At 43.9% G+C, this 17,246-nt stretch overlaps 1 protein-coding gene and 1 long non-coding RNA gene across 2 annotated transcripts in view; one reads left to right on the forward strand and one right to left on the reverse strand.

Annotated features, from left to right (window-relative positions):
- Positions 1-8,505: 8,505 nt before the first annotated feature.
- On the reverse strand, positions 8,506-10,137 carry LOC117871527. Its single transcript, XR_004644263.1, has 3 exons — positions 9,860-10,137; positions 9,187-9,357; positions 8,506-8,676 (listed from the first exon to the last, which is right to left on the reverse strand). It is a non-coding gene; the product is annotated as an uncharacterized LOC117871527 (long non-coding RNA).
- Positions 10,138-13,303: 3,166 nt separating this feature from the next.
- The window catches only part of RUNDC3B (RUN domain containing 3B), a 174,470-nt gene continuing 170,527 nt past the window's right edge, over positions 13,304-17,246 (forward strand). The window contains exon 1 of the mRNA XM_034760380.1: positions 13,304-13,641. Coding sequence (XP_034616271.1) covers positions 13,382-13,641 — 260 coding nt within the window. The 5' untranslated portion in view covers positions 13,304-13,381. The remainder of the gene's footprint in view (positions 13,642-17,246) is intronic.

Genomic DNA, 17,246 nt, shown 5'->3' on the forward strand with positions numbered 1-17,246 from the left:
GTTTTTGTTCAGTGACCTAATCACATCAGCCATACCATCAGGGGCTCGTTCACCTGCACATCTACCAATGTGATATATGCCATCATGTGCCAGCAATGCCCCTCTGCCATGTACATTGGCCAAACCAGACAGTCTCTCTGCAAAAGAATTAATGGACACAAATCTGACATCAGGAATCATAATACTCAAAAATCAGTGGGAGAACACTTTAACCTGTCTGGCCATTCAATGACAGACCTGCGGGTGGCTATCTTATAACAGAAAAACTTCAAAAACAGACTCCAACGAGAGACTGCTGAGCTGGAATTGATATGCAAACTAGACACAATCAACTCAGGATTGAATAAGGACTGGGAATGACTCAGCCATTACAAACATTGAATCTATCTCCCCTTGTAAGTATTCTCACACTTCTTATCAAACTGTCTGTACTGGGCTTTCTTGATTATCACTTCAAAAGTTTTTTTTTTCCTCTTACTTAATTGGCTTCTCAGAGTTGGTAAGACAACTCCCACCTGTTCATGCTCTCTGTATGTGTGTATATATATCTCCTCAATATATGTTTCACTCTATATGCATCTGAAGAAGTGGGCTGTAGTCCACGAAAGCTTATGCTCTAATAAATTTGTTAGTCTCTAAGGTGCCACAAGTACTCCTGTTCTTTTTGTGGATACAGACTAACACGGCTGCTACTCTGAAACCTGTTATCCATTCTTTCCAGGAGCTCTTGCTAAAGCCCTTCAGCACCACTCCTTGATTTTCTTTCTAGTTTAGCAATCTTTTTAGCTGTGATTTAATAATTTCTGCAGACACTTACTGCTTTAATGAATACTAAATCTGGGTCCTAATAAACAGTATTTCTCAAGTTTCTGTAAAACCACTGCCAGATTTATTCTTTCAACAACATTCTCAAAGGTATATGAGCTTAAAGCTCCAATGCTTGTCCCACTACCAAGAGAACAAAACAAATCTTAAGATTCCGTGAATTTTCCCCTGACTTGGCAGCTATTAAATCAGAAATACCCATTTTAACTTTAATTTTTCAGCAACGTTAACTGAGAGGCTTACCTTCATGGATGAATTCCATTTTTCCCCCGATTTCTTTGAGGTCTATCCAAATCTGATACTATGTTGAATTCAGGGGGTCTTACCTGCATATCATTTGACTTACATAAAAAGTAAAGGTGGGTGGGGTAAATCTTTTATTGGACCAACTTCTACTGCTGAAAGAGACAAGATGAACCAGAGTTCATCTTCACCTCTTTGGAGCTAAAAAGCTTGTCTCTTTCACCAACAGGAATTGGTCCAGTAAAGAATATCACCACCTTATCTCTCCTATCCTAGGACCAACATGGCTACATCAACACTGCAAACAAAATATTTCAAAAGACACATACAGTATATTAAGTATTCTGTCAGGGAAATGTCATAGCACACATCTGTGAGGAAATGAAAGAGAGAGGTTACTAAAAGAAAATAGAGATCAGCTTGGGCATTGCCTGGTTAAATGAGGCCACCATGTGGCAATTTAAAGACATGGTCACAGAGGGGAAATGTGTTGGTGGTTTTCTGTAAGATAACTAATTACAACAACAGAATATGATTGATAGTTCAAAAAATTAAATTATTAGAATAAAAATAAAGCCAGGAGGAATCATCGAACATTTACCATCTCAAATCAACAAACTACATCCTACTCCATATGGGAGTGGACTACATGCAACCTGATCCAATTGGCCCTGTCAACACTGGTTCTCCACTTGTGAGGTACTCCCTTCTCTTCATGTGTCATTATATAATGCCTGCATCTGTAACTTTCACTCCACGCATCTGAAGAAATGAGGTTTTTTACCCACGAAAGCTTATGCCCAAATAAATCTGTTAGTCTTTAAGGTGCCACTGGACTTCTTGTTGTTTTTTTTACATCCTACTAAGCAAGAAGCCTGACCAACCCAGTTCCAGAGGAGTCTATCCTCTCACTGGAACAGTATGGGTGATGGATTTGCCTTACAAACTGGGGTTGGTCAGCTCTTTCAGTCTGGATCTCCTGACTGCATTTCTAATAATGGTTATGGAGTTATTTTTTCTTCATTGGTTTTATGATTTGAGGGGGGGGGTAGCTGTCTCGTTGCCTTACTTATAGTAAATTTAAGAACAACTTAGTGGTAATGCATTCAGTTTAAACTGCAGATGGTAAACATTAGGTGACATATCCTGCAATGAGGGCAACATTTCAATTCTTATGGGCCTGTACACTTTTTAGATTCATTTGTCTATAGTAGGTGGTGGGGCTGTTTCTTCTTATTTCCTACCCCTCATATTTTTCTAGCTGACCCTCATAGATATATCTTCCCTGTAGGACTCTTACGTCTGCTGCACAGTTGTATGTGAATTTTAGCCTGGAAACCTTATTTAAAATGTATTCAAAGATGTTCCCTCCCGCCGGCGAGCGCACGCACACACACCCCCCCAACACACCTCACTCCTGCTTTTTGCAGGTGGACGGTTGGGAACAAGTCATTTATTCTGCTTTTATCTTAGGGCAGGAGGAAAGTGTACATTTAGGCTGCCCCTCTCTAACCTGATCTTTTGTCCAATTCTGCCTCAAGAGTGTTGCTTTCTCACACCTTTGTCTTTTCTTACAATCCCCCGTTCTACCTTCTCTCAATTTTCTCTTATCCACTTAGTACTTAACTTATTGCCATTCATCTTCTCTTCTCCCTCTTCTCTATTGAAACTCCTTATGGACTCCCCTAGATATTGATTACCCTGTCTACTCACCCTAACTATATCTGTGGGTTTCACTGGGTGCAAAAATGAGATATTTGTCGGGATGCTTTCCCCATGAGTTCCTGTTGTTAACTTACATGTGTTTCTTGGAACGTAAAAGGAATTGGTAACTTATAAAAAAGGGGGGAGAACTTTGTATCTCACTTAAGAAAGCTGAAAACTGATCTATTATTCCTCCAGAAAACCTACCTCATTGAGTCTGAAGCTTTAAAAAGGCTGCATTGTAGAAGGTGTGTCTAGTAATTACTTGGCCAACTCTAAGGATTTGTCAATTCTGTTCAGTAAAAGACTAAACACACAAATTCTGTCAACTACAAAAGACACTGAGGGTAGACTCCTAATTGTTAAAGTTCTTATCTCCAATATTACATACACTCTGTAAATCTCTATGCCCCCAGCAAAGAAGTTTCCCTCTTGTTTCAATCAATTATTTTCAAGATTAACTGAAAATCTAATTATAGTGGGGGGACTTCAATGAAATGCTAGACCTGCTTTTCTATAGATTGAGCAGACACCAGCAGTCCCAGTCCCTTGGTAGGCAGAGCTTTATTGTCAAGATCAAAGAATTGGATTTGAAGGACATATGGAGGCTGCAAGACCTAAGGGTAGAAACTACACCTTTTTCTCACCGTCAGCACGTACTCATGAATTTATTATTTTCTGGTTATGGGTGGTTTGGTGACCTCTGTTATTAATAACAAAATAAAAGCAATTATGATTTCTGATCACACAATAGTGGTATTGCAGTTCTCATCTCCTGAAAAACTAGGGACTACCAGAAGAAGGAGGTTAAACTCCTCTTTACTATTAGACACACAATCTAAGAAGTTTGTGGAGAAAGAAATAAAGTTTTTCTTTGAGATCAATGACAACTGCTTGGTCCCCTGAGCAATCTTATGGGCCAGTTTCAAAGCATACTTAATGGCAAGATAATATCCTACTCCTCCCATAAAAAGGGCAGGCAGGCTGAGATGGAGAATTGAATGGAAAGGTTCAAGGAGGCAGATTTTAGCTATGCTGATTCCCCTTGTTCAGATAAACTCTGAGAGATGACCAATCTCGGGTATGAAATTAATAAAATAATTATGTGGGCTGAATTTGCTTTATTTAGACTAAAACTAACATATTGGGAATCTGGCAACAATGCTGTGAAATTATTAGCACACAGACATAACTAAAAACTAAATCCCCTCAATTGGCTCTACTCAGGGCCAGATGCTCACTGATTATAAAAGTACTAATGAACAATTCTCCAAATGTTACCAGTGCTTGTATTTAGAGAAAGACCCCCCTGATGATCAATTACTTGAGAAATACACTCAAAATCAGCAGTTTATTACTTATTAATTACCTTGAAAATATGGTTGCCCTGGGCAACATGAAATCAGGTAAGGCTCCAGGCATAGAAAGATTTCCAGGTGAATTTTATGCTCAATTCAAAGACACTCTGGCTCCCAGATTGGTTGAATTATATACTGAAGCTTTTGGTAGAGGCACTTTGCCCTCTTAATGAATGAAGCCTTAGTCATGCTTAAGACTGAAAAAGATGTTCAAGAATGTGCTAGCTATTGACCAATATCCTTAATCAACTATTGCATTAACATATTGTCTAAAATTCTAGGTGGCCAATTAGAAAAAATAACAAGAACCATAATACACCTGGACTAGGTGGGTTTTCTACAAAAGAGACAAGTGGGATGGACAACACTTGTCAGTTTATCAATATGCTGTCCTATTATCACTCCCCCTCAAAACTGACTGCTGTTCTGTTGCTGGATGTGGAAAAAGTCTTTGATTGGATTAATTGGAGATATTTGTTCCTCGTTCTACAAAAATTTGGATTTGGTCCCCCTTTCATTCCCTAAATTAGATTTTTGTATTCCAATATTAGCTCCCACGTTGTAGCTAAAAACTACATTTCCCTTCCTTCCAATCTCCACCGTGGTACTAGACAGGGCTGTCCCATGTCCCCACTTGTGTTTGATTTGGTCTTAGAGCTGCTGGCATACAAATTAGAGTGCATCAAAGGATATAGAGTATAAAAATAGGGTCCCAAGACAGAAAAATATGCTTATATGCTGATATACTTTTATTCAGCACCTATCCCCAACATCCTACAAACTACTGAATTGTTTGGGAAAATCTCAGGGTACAAAATAGATTGGCACAAGTCAGAGGCTCTTTGTCTCTAGAGGGATCATAATGTCGCCCTCTTAGATAATACTTTTCTCTGGCAGCATGCAGAAATCAAGTACTTGGAAGTCCTATTTCCAAGGAACAGAAAAGATACGGTGAAAATTAATGTCAGTCCTTTTATCTCACAGATAGCTTTGGATTTACATAAATATTAGGCCCCCCCCTCTATCCTTCTGGGGAAGAGTTAATATATAAGAAACCAATGTCTTCCTGAGATTTCTATTTGTTCTTAGCTCCTTGCTAGTTTATATTCCCTTTTCTATTCCTCCCCCCACCCCCAAATTAACAACATTTTAAAGTCCTTCTTGTGGGGTGTGGGCAACAAGCCCAGGTTATCCTTTGAAAAAATGTAGCTGCTTATTAAATCAGGAGGCTTTGGTCTGCTCATCGTTAGGCTTTACTATATATCCTCAATCTTGAGCTAAATGACACAATAACTGATTCACTGATACTCAGGGTCCACAGCCTGGCCATACATGGAGGAAGAAATTGTAGGCTCACTATCGCTAGAATCAGTCCTAAACTCAGACTTCTATTATTTCCCTAGAAAGAGATCTGTTACAATTTTGGCTGCTAGAAAAGCCTGGCATCTGATTGCTTCTAAGAATAAATGTAATCCCTTAGTACTCTCAGAAACTCCAATTTGGGGTAACTCCAAAATTTTAAGTGCCTATAGATCCCTTCTGTGGCCTGATTGGACTAAAAAGGAGATTTTGAGCATAAAGCATATAACTGAAAATTTACCTTCGTGCGCTTTCCCAAAGGATACCAATACCTTCAACTTAAAAATGTTCTGCAACACCACTTTGGACCAGGTGCCCTTTCAGTCCTGGATGCCCCCTAACTGATGGGGCTTTCTGAAATTTGTTACACTGTGTAGGTGTGACATTCTATACCTTGGGGGAGCACCCTGTGACCCCCCCATACTCATTTATATATAATTGTGATCTTGCATATAAAGCATGCCATGTAAGATATCAGGGGAAAGGTTATGATCTGCTGAAAGTCATTTTTCTATCCAAATATGTATATTATTAATGCATATGAAGTTATGAGAATGTGTTGTATGGTTGTCACTAAAATATGCTGTGGGTTTGGGAGGTGCCCAGATACCAGGTCTCCAGAGACAATGACAAGGGAGGTAACCAACACCTGGGTGGGTGCTGAACAGACATAATGAGCCATTGTCCAGCAAGGGAGCTACAATGCAATGACTCACCTGCATAAGGCTACACCAGGGATATTGCTCAACCTTGCCTGGGAACTCAGCAATGCCCACCAGACATGCCTTGACTTGTGTTCTCCAAGCACATGGGACTGAGGATATAAAACAGAATACAGTGACCACAGGCTGGGCCTTTCTCCTGCCCCCACCAGTGCTGCAAGCAACAAAGACACTCAGAAGACTGAAGACTCCAACAGAGGAGACTGGCCCAGGTTTAAGGGACAAACCTATATATTAAGGACTGCAGTATCCAGTGGGGCAAGAAAAATTGCTTAATCTAGATATTGCCCAGTCTAATAAGGTTGAGAGTTTAGACTGCATGCTTACATTTTATTTTCTTTTGGTAACCACCCTAACTTTTTGCCTATCACTTATAATCACTTAAAATCTATCTTTTGTAGTCAATAAACTTCTTTTACTGTTTATCTTTACCAGTGAGTTTGCCTGAAGTGTGTTGTAAATCTGCTCAGGTTTGCATAGGCTAGTGTATATCAACTTTCCATTGATGAAGTGGTGAACAACTTAATAAATTTGCACTGCTCGTCTTGAGCAGTGCAAGATGATATATTCCTGAGGTACATTTCTGGGAGCTAGGGGGATTCGGCTGGTGCCTTTCCTGTATGATTCATGAATGGCTCTGGGAGCATTCATGTAATCTAGCTGGGTGTGTGGCTCCACATGCAGTTGTACTGAGTGATAAGAGTGCCTGGAGGAGCTTGCTGCTTGTCACTAGCAAAGCATTGTGAGAGACAGCCCAGACTGGAAAGTTAAGGGGGCAAAGTGGTCCCACAGTCCCAGGCTGCACCCTGGGGATCCCATCACACTAGACTATTGGCCAGCTTGTATCCCACCTATCGGCAAACTGGCAACTACTAGTGACAGTGTTAAAAGGAAATGGGAATGAGAGCTCTTAATCTCCTTTACCAACATTCAGTGAAATCAGATTTGTTCCACTATACCACATTGGTTACTAGATTTGGGATTAAGATTGATCCAGCAGAAAATTCTTTAGAGGATGCTCTGGACTCCTCAGACTTTTCAGGTCTGAAATGCTGGTCCTGCAATGCAGCAGGTGCTCACTTATACCCAGTGATGAGCTGACAAAGTCTTAAAAACTGGTTCCCTACCGGTTCTTCGGCGGCACTTCGGCAGCAGGTCCCTTGACTTGCTCCGGGTCTTTGGCGGCATGTTGGTGGTGGGTCCTTCAATGCCGTGGAAGACGCAGAGCGAGTGAAGGACCTGCCGCTGAAGTGCCGCTGAAGACCCGGTAGGGAAGTGCACGGTGAATACAAGCCCCCTGTCCGTCCCCCACCGGTGTCCTGCTCCCGACTGCCTCCCTCAGAACCCGCAACCCATCAACCCACCCCTGCTCCTTGTCCGCTGACCACCCCCTCCTGAGACCCCCCCACCTTAACTGCTCCCCAGAACCCCACCTCCTACCCAACACCCCCCATTCCCTGTCCCCTAACCGCCCCCCCCCAGAACCTCCGCCCCCCTCCAACCGCTCGCTGCCCCTAATCCAACCCCTCCTCCCAGCCCCGGCTTGGTCCCCTTACCATGGTGCTCAGGGCAACATGTATGGATGCTGCGCAGCCCGCTGGAGCTCGCAGCCCCACCTGCTTACCATGCACTTCAAAGTGGCAGTAGCTGCCGAGCTGCCCAGGAGCAGTCCAAAGCACTGGCGCAGGCAGTGCGGCATGCTGAGGCTCTGCGAGAGGAGGAAGGCGGGGGAGGGGCCAGGGAGCCTCCCCAGCCGGGAGCTCAGGTGGGCCGGATGTGGCCCGCGGGCCAGTGTAATGACAGAAAAACCTCCCTCTTCCAATTGCCCACCCCTTTAACAACCAGTTCTAAACCGGCTTCTAAATTTAACAACTGGTTCGCGCGAACCCGGTGCAAACCAGCTCTAAATCACCACTGCTTATACCACATACTATGGGATTGTCCTGTGACATGCATCTTTTCTGGGCAGAGCTAAATATTCAGTCCAATTTCTTTCTTGCCACCAAGGTGCAACTACAGGCTGGCCATGTCATCCTTGGCCTAAACAATCCGTGTTAGAAACTGGAATCCTTTGGAAAATTCTGATCATAATCAAATGTCTAATTCTACAATAGTGGAAGTCCCAAATGTGCCCAACTATCAAAAATGGCATTCTGACTTGGTAGTCTAGTGGCAATGGAACTAATTACATGTTGTAAAAGAAACAAACAAGAGAAGTGTATGGATATATGGTCCCCAACCATATTGGAAGTCTCTGAATAATCAATTAAATTGTTCATTGGATAAGCCTTTTATTTTGGGGGGGTGGCGTTTGTGGTGCTCCCTGATACCCTAGTCCCCTCCCACTCCCCCCTTTTCCTCCTCTCTGTCGCTGTCGGATAATTCATCTCCTACTTTCCTTTCGGCCTTTTCTTTGGTCCTTTTCTCACTCTCAACATTCTTCTTTCTCTTCCATTTCTCTTTTTCTGAAAAGGAAATTTTGGTGATCAGTTTATGATGTTACTTTACAAAGAACCCCAAACTGGGACTGAATAATGTTAGTAAGAAATGTTGTGTTGGTACTGTTTAAAGGTGTTTAATTAGCTGCTTTAATAGTGTATATAAGGTAAAGGTTATGTAAATCACTGGCTTTAATGAAATCCAATATGGAGTATATCATCTGTGACTCGTGGACTCCATCTCTGTAAACAGACTTGTTTACTGTTAAAGACACTGGATTTCCCTGGCTCAAACCGGACTGAACCAGTTTTTCCCGCCAAAACCAGCTCCCAACATTCTATTCCCTCCAAAAAGTCTATATAAGAGCCTGCTCAGTGCCTGTGTGGGGCTGTCCATTCCAGCGGCAGCATGTGCACCATCGGGTCTTCCTACAGCTCCAGAGTTAGAGAGAAGAGTACCATCTATCCTGTAGCAAGGTTGAGGAAGAAGAGGCCTGTCATCACTATCCCTGCCACAGAGAACTGAATCCATTTTACCTGTGGAGGGTCCTGCTTTCCTGGTGCCCGACATCTCAGAGGGTCTCCCCACCTGTGACGAAGTCCAACAATCGTCCGGACTCCCCAGTAGTCCTCCTCGAAGGCTCTAAATCAGCCGGAGAGTAGAAGGTCCTGGGCTTCACTCCTGGACGCTGTGTCCACTGCTCCTAACTCATAGGAAAGGTTTCTGTATTGGGGTTTCTTTTATTGTTTTTCTAAATGCCAAGGGAGGTTTTGTGGGTCTGAGCTTCAAGCTCCTAAAGCCAGTCACTGAATCACTGTATGGTTAAGTTTGTGTTTCTTCCCCCCCATTTTCCCCAGTTTTTTGTAGCTTTACCCTTAATATACTTACCTTTGTTTGCACCATATTACCTTGTCTCTCTTTATTTTTATTATATCACACAGGGAGGAAGGGACACCCTTATTGTAAGCTAAATCCAACGGTGACAGACACGGAAGGGAGCCGAGTCTGCTCTTCTGAGAAAAGGGGCTTTCCTTTTCTATCTTTCCCCCTACCATTTTTCTAGTATTTTCTCTCAGAAGAGTTACCTTACTCCCCTTGGGGTAACAATAACAATGACCATTATTACATAATAGTACCGGCAAATCTTTTTAACCAGTCATATTGGTTATATTACTCTTTGCCCTTAATAACAAAGAAGTATGGTCTTACCTATCTTGTCTGATATTGACTCTTTACTCCAGGTTCGATACCTTTGTTCTCTTTGTATTTTTGTTCTCTTTGTCATCTGTGTTAAAAGGATAAAACACACACATTTTATATATATTTCTTCTCCATTCCTTTTAAGCAAGCGACTTCAAACTGCAATTTGCAATTGTAAACTTTTAGCACTTTCAGACTGAATTTTGTATCCTACCTTCACTTGAGCGATTTAATATGGTTCATATTTAACAGCTAGTTTGAACTTCAAATTACTGGCCTGATTCTCAAAAGTCAAAAGCAGAAGCTATGTATCTTCTTTCATTCAATCTGGAGCTCCTTAGACTAGGACTGAGTTTTATAGTCAGATGTGTACAGGAGAGTTAACAGGAATGGGGGAAGGAAGGGAGTAGAGGAGAGAAGGAGAGATTTAAGAAATTCTAATATATGAGATGAACCAAAGTCATTAGTGCAAAGTCCAGAAGTCTTACAGACTAGGTACTGTCATTGTACCACATCCCATTCACTATCAAAGAAAAAGGAGATGCTGAAAAAACAGTAAGAACAGAGAAGATAGAAAAATAAAGGTGAAATGACAACAGACATAGTCCAAATTCTTTCACCCTTCCCTTTGGTTTAAAAAAGAAAACACAACTGTATTGTGGTATACAAACCCCACACTGAAGAGCAAGGGGTTACAGAACAGCACTGGGATCAGGAAACCCTGCCCAGAGATACCTGCAAAGCCTGCACAAGCTAGAGGCAGGGCTTGAAAAGGGAGAGCAGAGCAGTCCATAGGCTGGCAATGGAAGGGAGCAAATGGCTGCTCCGAGGGAAAAGCACTGCCCAGGAGCTCATTGCCTGGGACCTGACAACACAATCCATGCAAACCCACAAGGAAGAAGCAGGGGACAGAGTGTTTGAGTCAGAAACTTTATTGGAGTGGTTTGGGGGGAGCAGTGACTTAATTCTAAGGCACTGGGTTTAGCTGCCTACCATTGGGTCCTGGACCAGAATCTGGTGGAGAGGATGGGCCTGGGTTCCCTTACCTACTCTGAGAGGACAATACAATCACAAGAGCCCTCTCCTCCACTCATTTTCACTGGGCTGGGACAGGGGGTTGGGGTGCAGGAGGGGTGAGGGCTCTGGCTGGGGGTGTGGGCTCTGTGATCAAGCCAGAAATGAGAAGTTCAGAGTAAGTGAGGGGGCTCTGGGCTGAGGCAGTGGGTTGGGATGAGGGAGGTGGTGAGGGCTCCGGCTTGGGGTGTGGGCTTTGGTGTGGGGCCGGAGATGAGGGATTTGGAGTGCAGGAGGGTGCTCCGGGCTGGGACCAAGGGGTTCAGGAGGCAGGAGGGGTATCAGGGCTGGGCAGGGGGTTGGGGTGTGGGGATGTCAGGGATGCAGGTTTCGGGTGGCACTTACTTCAAGCAGCTCCCGGAAGCAGCGGCATGTCCCTCTCTGGCTCCTACGCGGAGGCATAGACAGGTGGCTCTGCATGCTGCCCTATCTGCAGGTGCCGCCCCCGCAGCTCCCATTGACCGTGGTTCCCGAACAATGGGAGCTGTGGGGGCGGTGCCTGCAGATGGGGCAGTGCGCAGAGCCCCATGGCTGCCCCTAGGCGTAGCAGCTGAGTGGGGACATAATGCTGCTTCTGGGAGCTGCGTGGAGCCACAGCAGGCAGGGAACCTGCCTTAGCTTCAATGCGCCGCGACTGGACTTTTAATGGCCCCATCAGCAGTGCTGACTGGAGCCACCAGGGTCCCTTTTCGACTGAGCTTTCTGGTAAAAAAACAGATACCTGGCAACCCTAGATAGGAACCCCTGACAACTGGGATAGGAACCTTGGAGGAAGAGTTTACTTAGTAGGTCTAAGAGAGAGAGGTCTGACTAGGAAGGCTGGAGAATGAAAAGCTTGGAAGTAGTAGGAAGTAGTCCAGGGACAATAGCAGTAAAGTGGGTGTAGCTGCAGGACCCTGGACTGGAATGTCATCAATCCTGTTTCCAGATAGGCTAGAGAACATGCTATTATCCACTCCAAATAAGCATCTAGAAAGCTTCCCTCTGAACCAGTGGAGCAGGGTCTCCTTGTACTTTATGAGCAGGCATGAGTAATACTGAAGGGAAAGTAACTGTAGTTCCAATCCCAACAGAAGGAATCATGATATAATTTGAAGCATCAGCTACACGGTAGATTAGTCAGTACATATCAAAGATAGATAAATTAGTAGATACCAACTGGCCAGCTGAACTCCGAAGTGGGAAAAGCTGAGCTCACAGGTTTTCTTTCATTTAGTTAGGAAACAGATTTTATTATTATTATTTTTTTTTGGAAGATGATGGGGATGAGAGGATTCGATTGTGTTGAGCCCTGTAAACATTGAACTACTGGTTAAAGAAATAGTATATCATGTTCAACTAGTCCATGATAAAGTGAACGTGCTGCCCAATAAAAGTTTTCCAATACACCAGAATCAGTTAAAGAACCCATGAAGCAATGTGGTGGGTGTTTAGAAGAGTATGTGTAAACCTGCTTGTATCACAGAACAAAAGCTTTCTCTAAGAAACCATGGGAACAGGAAACCTCCCCCAAAAACAGCATGCAACCGGTATTCTCACCTGCCAGAAACCTGTCAGTGAGGGAGATATTCTGTATACCAGGGAGCTTTGAGGAATCATCAGTGAACACAAGTCTCAGTTTGATTGGACTGGTCACTGAAAACCACATCCAAAGTGGTAACCATACGACTGGACTCTAACGGATATTGGCTCATTAAGCTTGGTCTGAACAGGTAATTCCACAGGACCGGACAGGGCCCTAGGCACACCATGACAAAGAGTTCAAGGGCTCTGTCCCTGATGCCCTGCCTCTAGGTCATGGCTCTACCTGACAGTGAATGGGCCACACATAGGAAGCAAAAAGATGTGTGGGGCTGTGCAGTGAATAGGAACGGGGAGGAAAACCTCCTGCAGATCCACAGAACAGAGAGAACCTGGGAGCAGTTAATTTGAGGCAGGAGTGCAAATGTTTCCAGGGCCAGTTTGGTCTTCCCAGGGAGGTGGGGGCAGTCCAGTTAAATCACTGCTAGCACAGGCAGCTCCTATGGCCTCAAAGCTACTGAGGGCCAATGAGGAATTTCATATTTCACACCTGGGATGTGTGTGGGGGTCTTTGCCCTAGAGCTCGCTCCCCCCATTGCCTACCCCCAGCCTCTCCTCCCTACTCTCTGCTGGCAGGTGCCCCTCCTAGCCCGCACCTCCTTCCTGTCGACGCCCCGCCCCCGCGGTATCCCGGCTCCGCCTCCTCGCCGAATGCCCCACGCGCCCCACGCCGCATCTTCGCGCACTTGACAGTTGGTTCCGTCAAGCGCACGCGCCCCTTTAAAGCATCTGCCGCCCTGTACCCCACCTCCTCCTGCCTTTTGATTGGCTGGCGGAGCCGGTGCTCTGCGGTCCTGGCAGCTGCGACTCTAAAGCGCCGCGGTTGCTCCGGCTGCCGAGGGCGGGGGACCTCGGCTCCCTGCCTGCGCCGGCCGGATGCACAGCAACACCTGCCGCTCGGACACCGGCACCAGGCGAGGGAGACACGGGGGCCTCATCCTCCTCTGTGGCGGCGGCAGCAGCCCGGAGAGCAGGAGGCCGGGAACAAAGGCTCCGCGCCAGCCCCTTCGGCTCCACCTGCCTTCCGCGGCGATGGCTTCCCTCAGCCTTGGGGGGCTGAACGTCTCGGCCCGTAGGAAGAGCGTCCAGTCCCGCAACGCGGCGGTGGAGAGGAGGAACCTGATCACCGTCTGCAGGTGACTCCCCAGCCCCGCGGCTCCTCCCCGCTCTGCCTCCGTCTCGTGCCCGCCCCCTGGGGAGGCGAGTTCCCCTCCTTCCCCACCCCCGCGCAGCCCCCGCAGCGCTGCCCCCAGCGCCGGGCTGTGCCCGCCCCAGTCTGTGCGGCTGAAATCGCTTTCCACCCCCGCGCCCCGCCGCGTGCAGGTGAATGCCCCGCTCCGCCCTTTGGATCCCAGCCCCTCGCCGCGCAGCTGGTCCCCGTCGCCCTGGGCAGCGTGTGTGTCCGCGGGGCTTAGCGCGGGAGCCTTTGCGCGTGGCCTGGCCCAGGGCTTTGGTGGCCCCTGGCAGCGTGGGAGGCTGTGCGCTTGCCCTCGGGGCGTGTTGTGTGTGGGGGGTGCCTGGCTTTGGGGCTGCAGTAGGATTAAAAAGGAAGGATGGGAGTCTCCCTCCTGACTCAGCGCCTTTAAAAATGGCTGTTTAGCTGCCTCCCAAGGACCCGGCCTAAATTGCTTGCTGGCTTTCTTCTTCTTCTCTTTTACAAGGCAGCGTGTGTATTTACCTGACTCTACGGGTAACGCTATTCAAACAAAATATTGGGACTAGTTCATACTGGTAGCTTGAGAGAAGGTTTGTTTTTTGACAAAATCTACTTGTTAGAGATTTCGCTGTGTATTGTGAATATTTATCAGTTCTGTGTATGTTCACAACAGTTGAAGGAAGAACTAAGATGGATTTTAAACTCTTGAGGATGTTTAATTCAAGTCTTGTCTTCATTTAGGCTTTCCTCCATGTGGTATCTTGTATGTTGTGAGATACAGCTGGATTTCTCCATGCAAAATAATACCTTTAACTAACTGTTCTAATTTTTATACCCACTACATCTATAAAACGTAAAGTGAAGATTGAAGCTCTCTTATTTACCGTGTTGTACATATAATAAAAATATATTTTACCTACTTTTTAAAGATAATTGCAATAGATGATTACAGGAATAGGTCCATTAAAAACAGTGAGTCTGGATTTAAGTTTTGATGCCAACATCTACTATTAATGTATGCGTTTTTAATATTTTTAAATTCTTCTGTGAAAGCATAGACTTGACATGATTCTGTATGACTCCAAAATATGTATTATTTCACACATTTCAACAGCTCTTCTGGTGCTGTCCTAGTCTTGTAAATGAGTAGCTTATTTTTTTCCACACGTGAATTATTACCTATTAAATCATGGGAAAACCTTGAATAAAAGTACAAAAATGCTTTTGAATGTGAATTCCTAGCCCTATCAATATAATGTAGAGCCACCAAATAGAATAATTTGAATATTGACTAAAATGCCCTGTAATGACTTAACTTATTGAAAATAAGTATATTACTTTATAAATACTGAACAGATATTTAACTGTAGTATCTCTAATCTACAAATATTGTTCTCCATCTATAGTATAACTTTTACAAATTGAATCTTTCACACAGGGATTGACAAGTGATGAGAACTGAATAAAGTGGGTAAGAAAATAGTCAGTTTTGTGGTTGCCCATCGGGTTTCAAGTGGCAGAAATGAAATTCTCCAGTCTTGTCAATTCCACTTGGCTGTTGGGAAAGCAGCAGAGGTGCTGACATGGCTTGTCTCCTCATAGACTTAGGATTGAAGTTCACTGGTTACTATTGCAACCATAAATGCTAGAAAAACTTAAAAAAACCCAAACAAACAAAAAACCAAGCAGCTTACTTTCTGTGGAAAGTGATGGTTTAGACCTCATCTCTCCTGTTATGGAAAATTTCCTACTCTCTACTGGAGAATAGTTTTCTTTAGCTGATATTTAATGCATCTGTGTTGAGACAGTCAAAAGTGACTCCAATATAGGCAAAGAAATCTTTGAAAACTGAGGCAATATAAATTGTCAGCAACAGCAGTGTATGAGTGATTCCTACCTTCCTGTAGTCGCTCTCTAAAATAACAAAATGTTTACAGCTAGAATAACATCACCAAGCTTAAAAATTAACGTTTTCCACAAGCTTTAAATTTTGGGAGAGAGGAGTGTGTTCACTTTTAAAGCTGGTATATGTTCCTGATTGATTCTAGCCTTTTGAGCTTTTTCAAAGAAAAAGGCAAGGAGTAGTCTTATGGAAATAATCAAAACCCATCCGCAGTTATTAAGCCTTTCTGATATTGTAGCGTATCCTTCAGTAGGCATACACTAAAAAACTACAAAGCAGCAAATCAGGCAGCTGACTGTAATATGTTTGAGACAATCAGAAATGCTGTTGGTATAAATGGTGCCATTAGTGTACCCTGAGATGATTGAATCAAATGTGGAAAGCTAAGAACCTGCAAGGAAGAAATTCTTCTGCATTGTGATCTGCAGCCTTCTCTTATGATTACCAGAGAAGATTTCTTCAAATTATCATTCAGCAAAATCTTTAGCATTTCTTCAGCAGGTCTTTTTAAAGTGTCATCTGCATTATTTGGATTTTTACTTGCCCCTTTTGCTGCCAATTTTTCTATGCTTGTTCTTCATTAACTAATTAACACAGAATATAGAGGGATTACATAGTTATTTAGAAACTTTTAAAATCCGATTTCTAATATTGTAGATAGTATTTATCATGACACATGCAGGCTCACAGTCAGATAAGATAGTACTGTCACATTATTTTCATATAAGAAAATAACTATTGACCCTCACATTTTTGCATAGGTCCATGAAAACAATTCCTTCCCCAAACAGGCTGACTCCTCTCTACCATGATCACAATAGAGTGCATAGGGTTGGTCTGAGAATTTTCAGGCAGAGTAGTCTTTAGGTTTCTCTCGCCTCCTGCTGTAAAAGTTAGGCCCCACTACTTGTAGTGCTATATATGTATAGTTCTGAACATTTAAAGTTTTGCAAGGGATGGTTTTTCAAATAAATTGAAAAGGTTGCGGGAAGACAACTTAAATGTTAAAAACCATCATAATTTTAAGTGTGTTTAAAATTTGGAGATCTGTTAATAGCCTCAATGCTTTGCTGGTAATATTGTCTCAGTGTGTGTTGAGATTTCACAGCCTTGATGCCCAGCTGGAAGCATCAAGTTCTTTGACAAAGTTATCAACTTTCCCCTATAAGGTGGAGATTGTCTTCTGTGTTCTTATCTCAAATCTATAAAGGGAAGATAAAACAGAAGTGATATTCAGCGGTGAAGAGTCTTACAGGATTATATTGGGGTCTCTCTCCCTATTGTGGACACAATACTCAAACTCTCTGGAGAGGGCCTTCAAAAATTAGACTCCTGTTTGCTTGCTTGGATTATTCTAAAGGTATCTGCCTCAGTTTTTTTAGATATTTGATCCAGTATACATAGTGTGGCCATACACCACTTCTTGTTAGAGGTTCCACAAAGGAAAAGCATCAAGGTTTGGGACATCTGTATAGATTCCTCTTTTGAATGTGAAAACCATGTGCCAATGTTGATCAACTCTTTGACACAGGGTGCATTGAACCCCTGAGATGGTATCAGCTGAGGATTCTAAGTATATTACATTGAGATGCTTAGAGTGCTTTGAAGATGTTTGTCTTAAAGCAAATGCCTAGCTGGCATCCAAAGTGTAGCCTTACATCTCTGCTCTGTAGAGAGAGGTT

The sequence above is a fragment of the Trachemys scripta genome, chromosome 2 (assembly GCF_013100865.1).
Source record: "Trachemys scripta elegans isolate TJP31775 chromosome 2, CAS_Tse_1.0, whole genome shotgun sequence".
In the NCBI taxonomy this organism is placed as follows: domain Eukaryota; kingdom Metazoa; phylum Chordata; order Testudines; family Emydidae; genus Trachemys; species Trachemys scripta.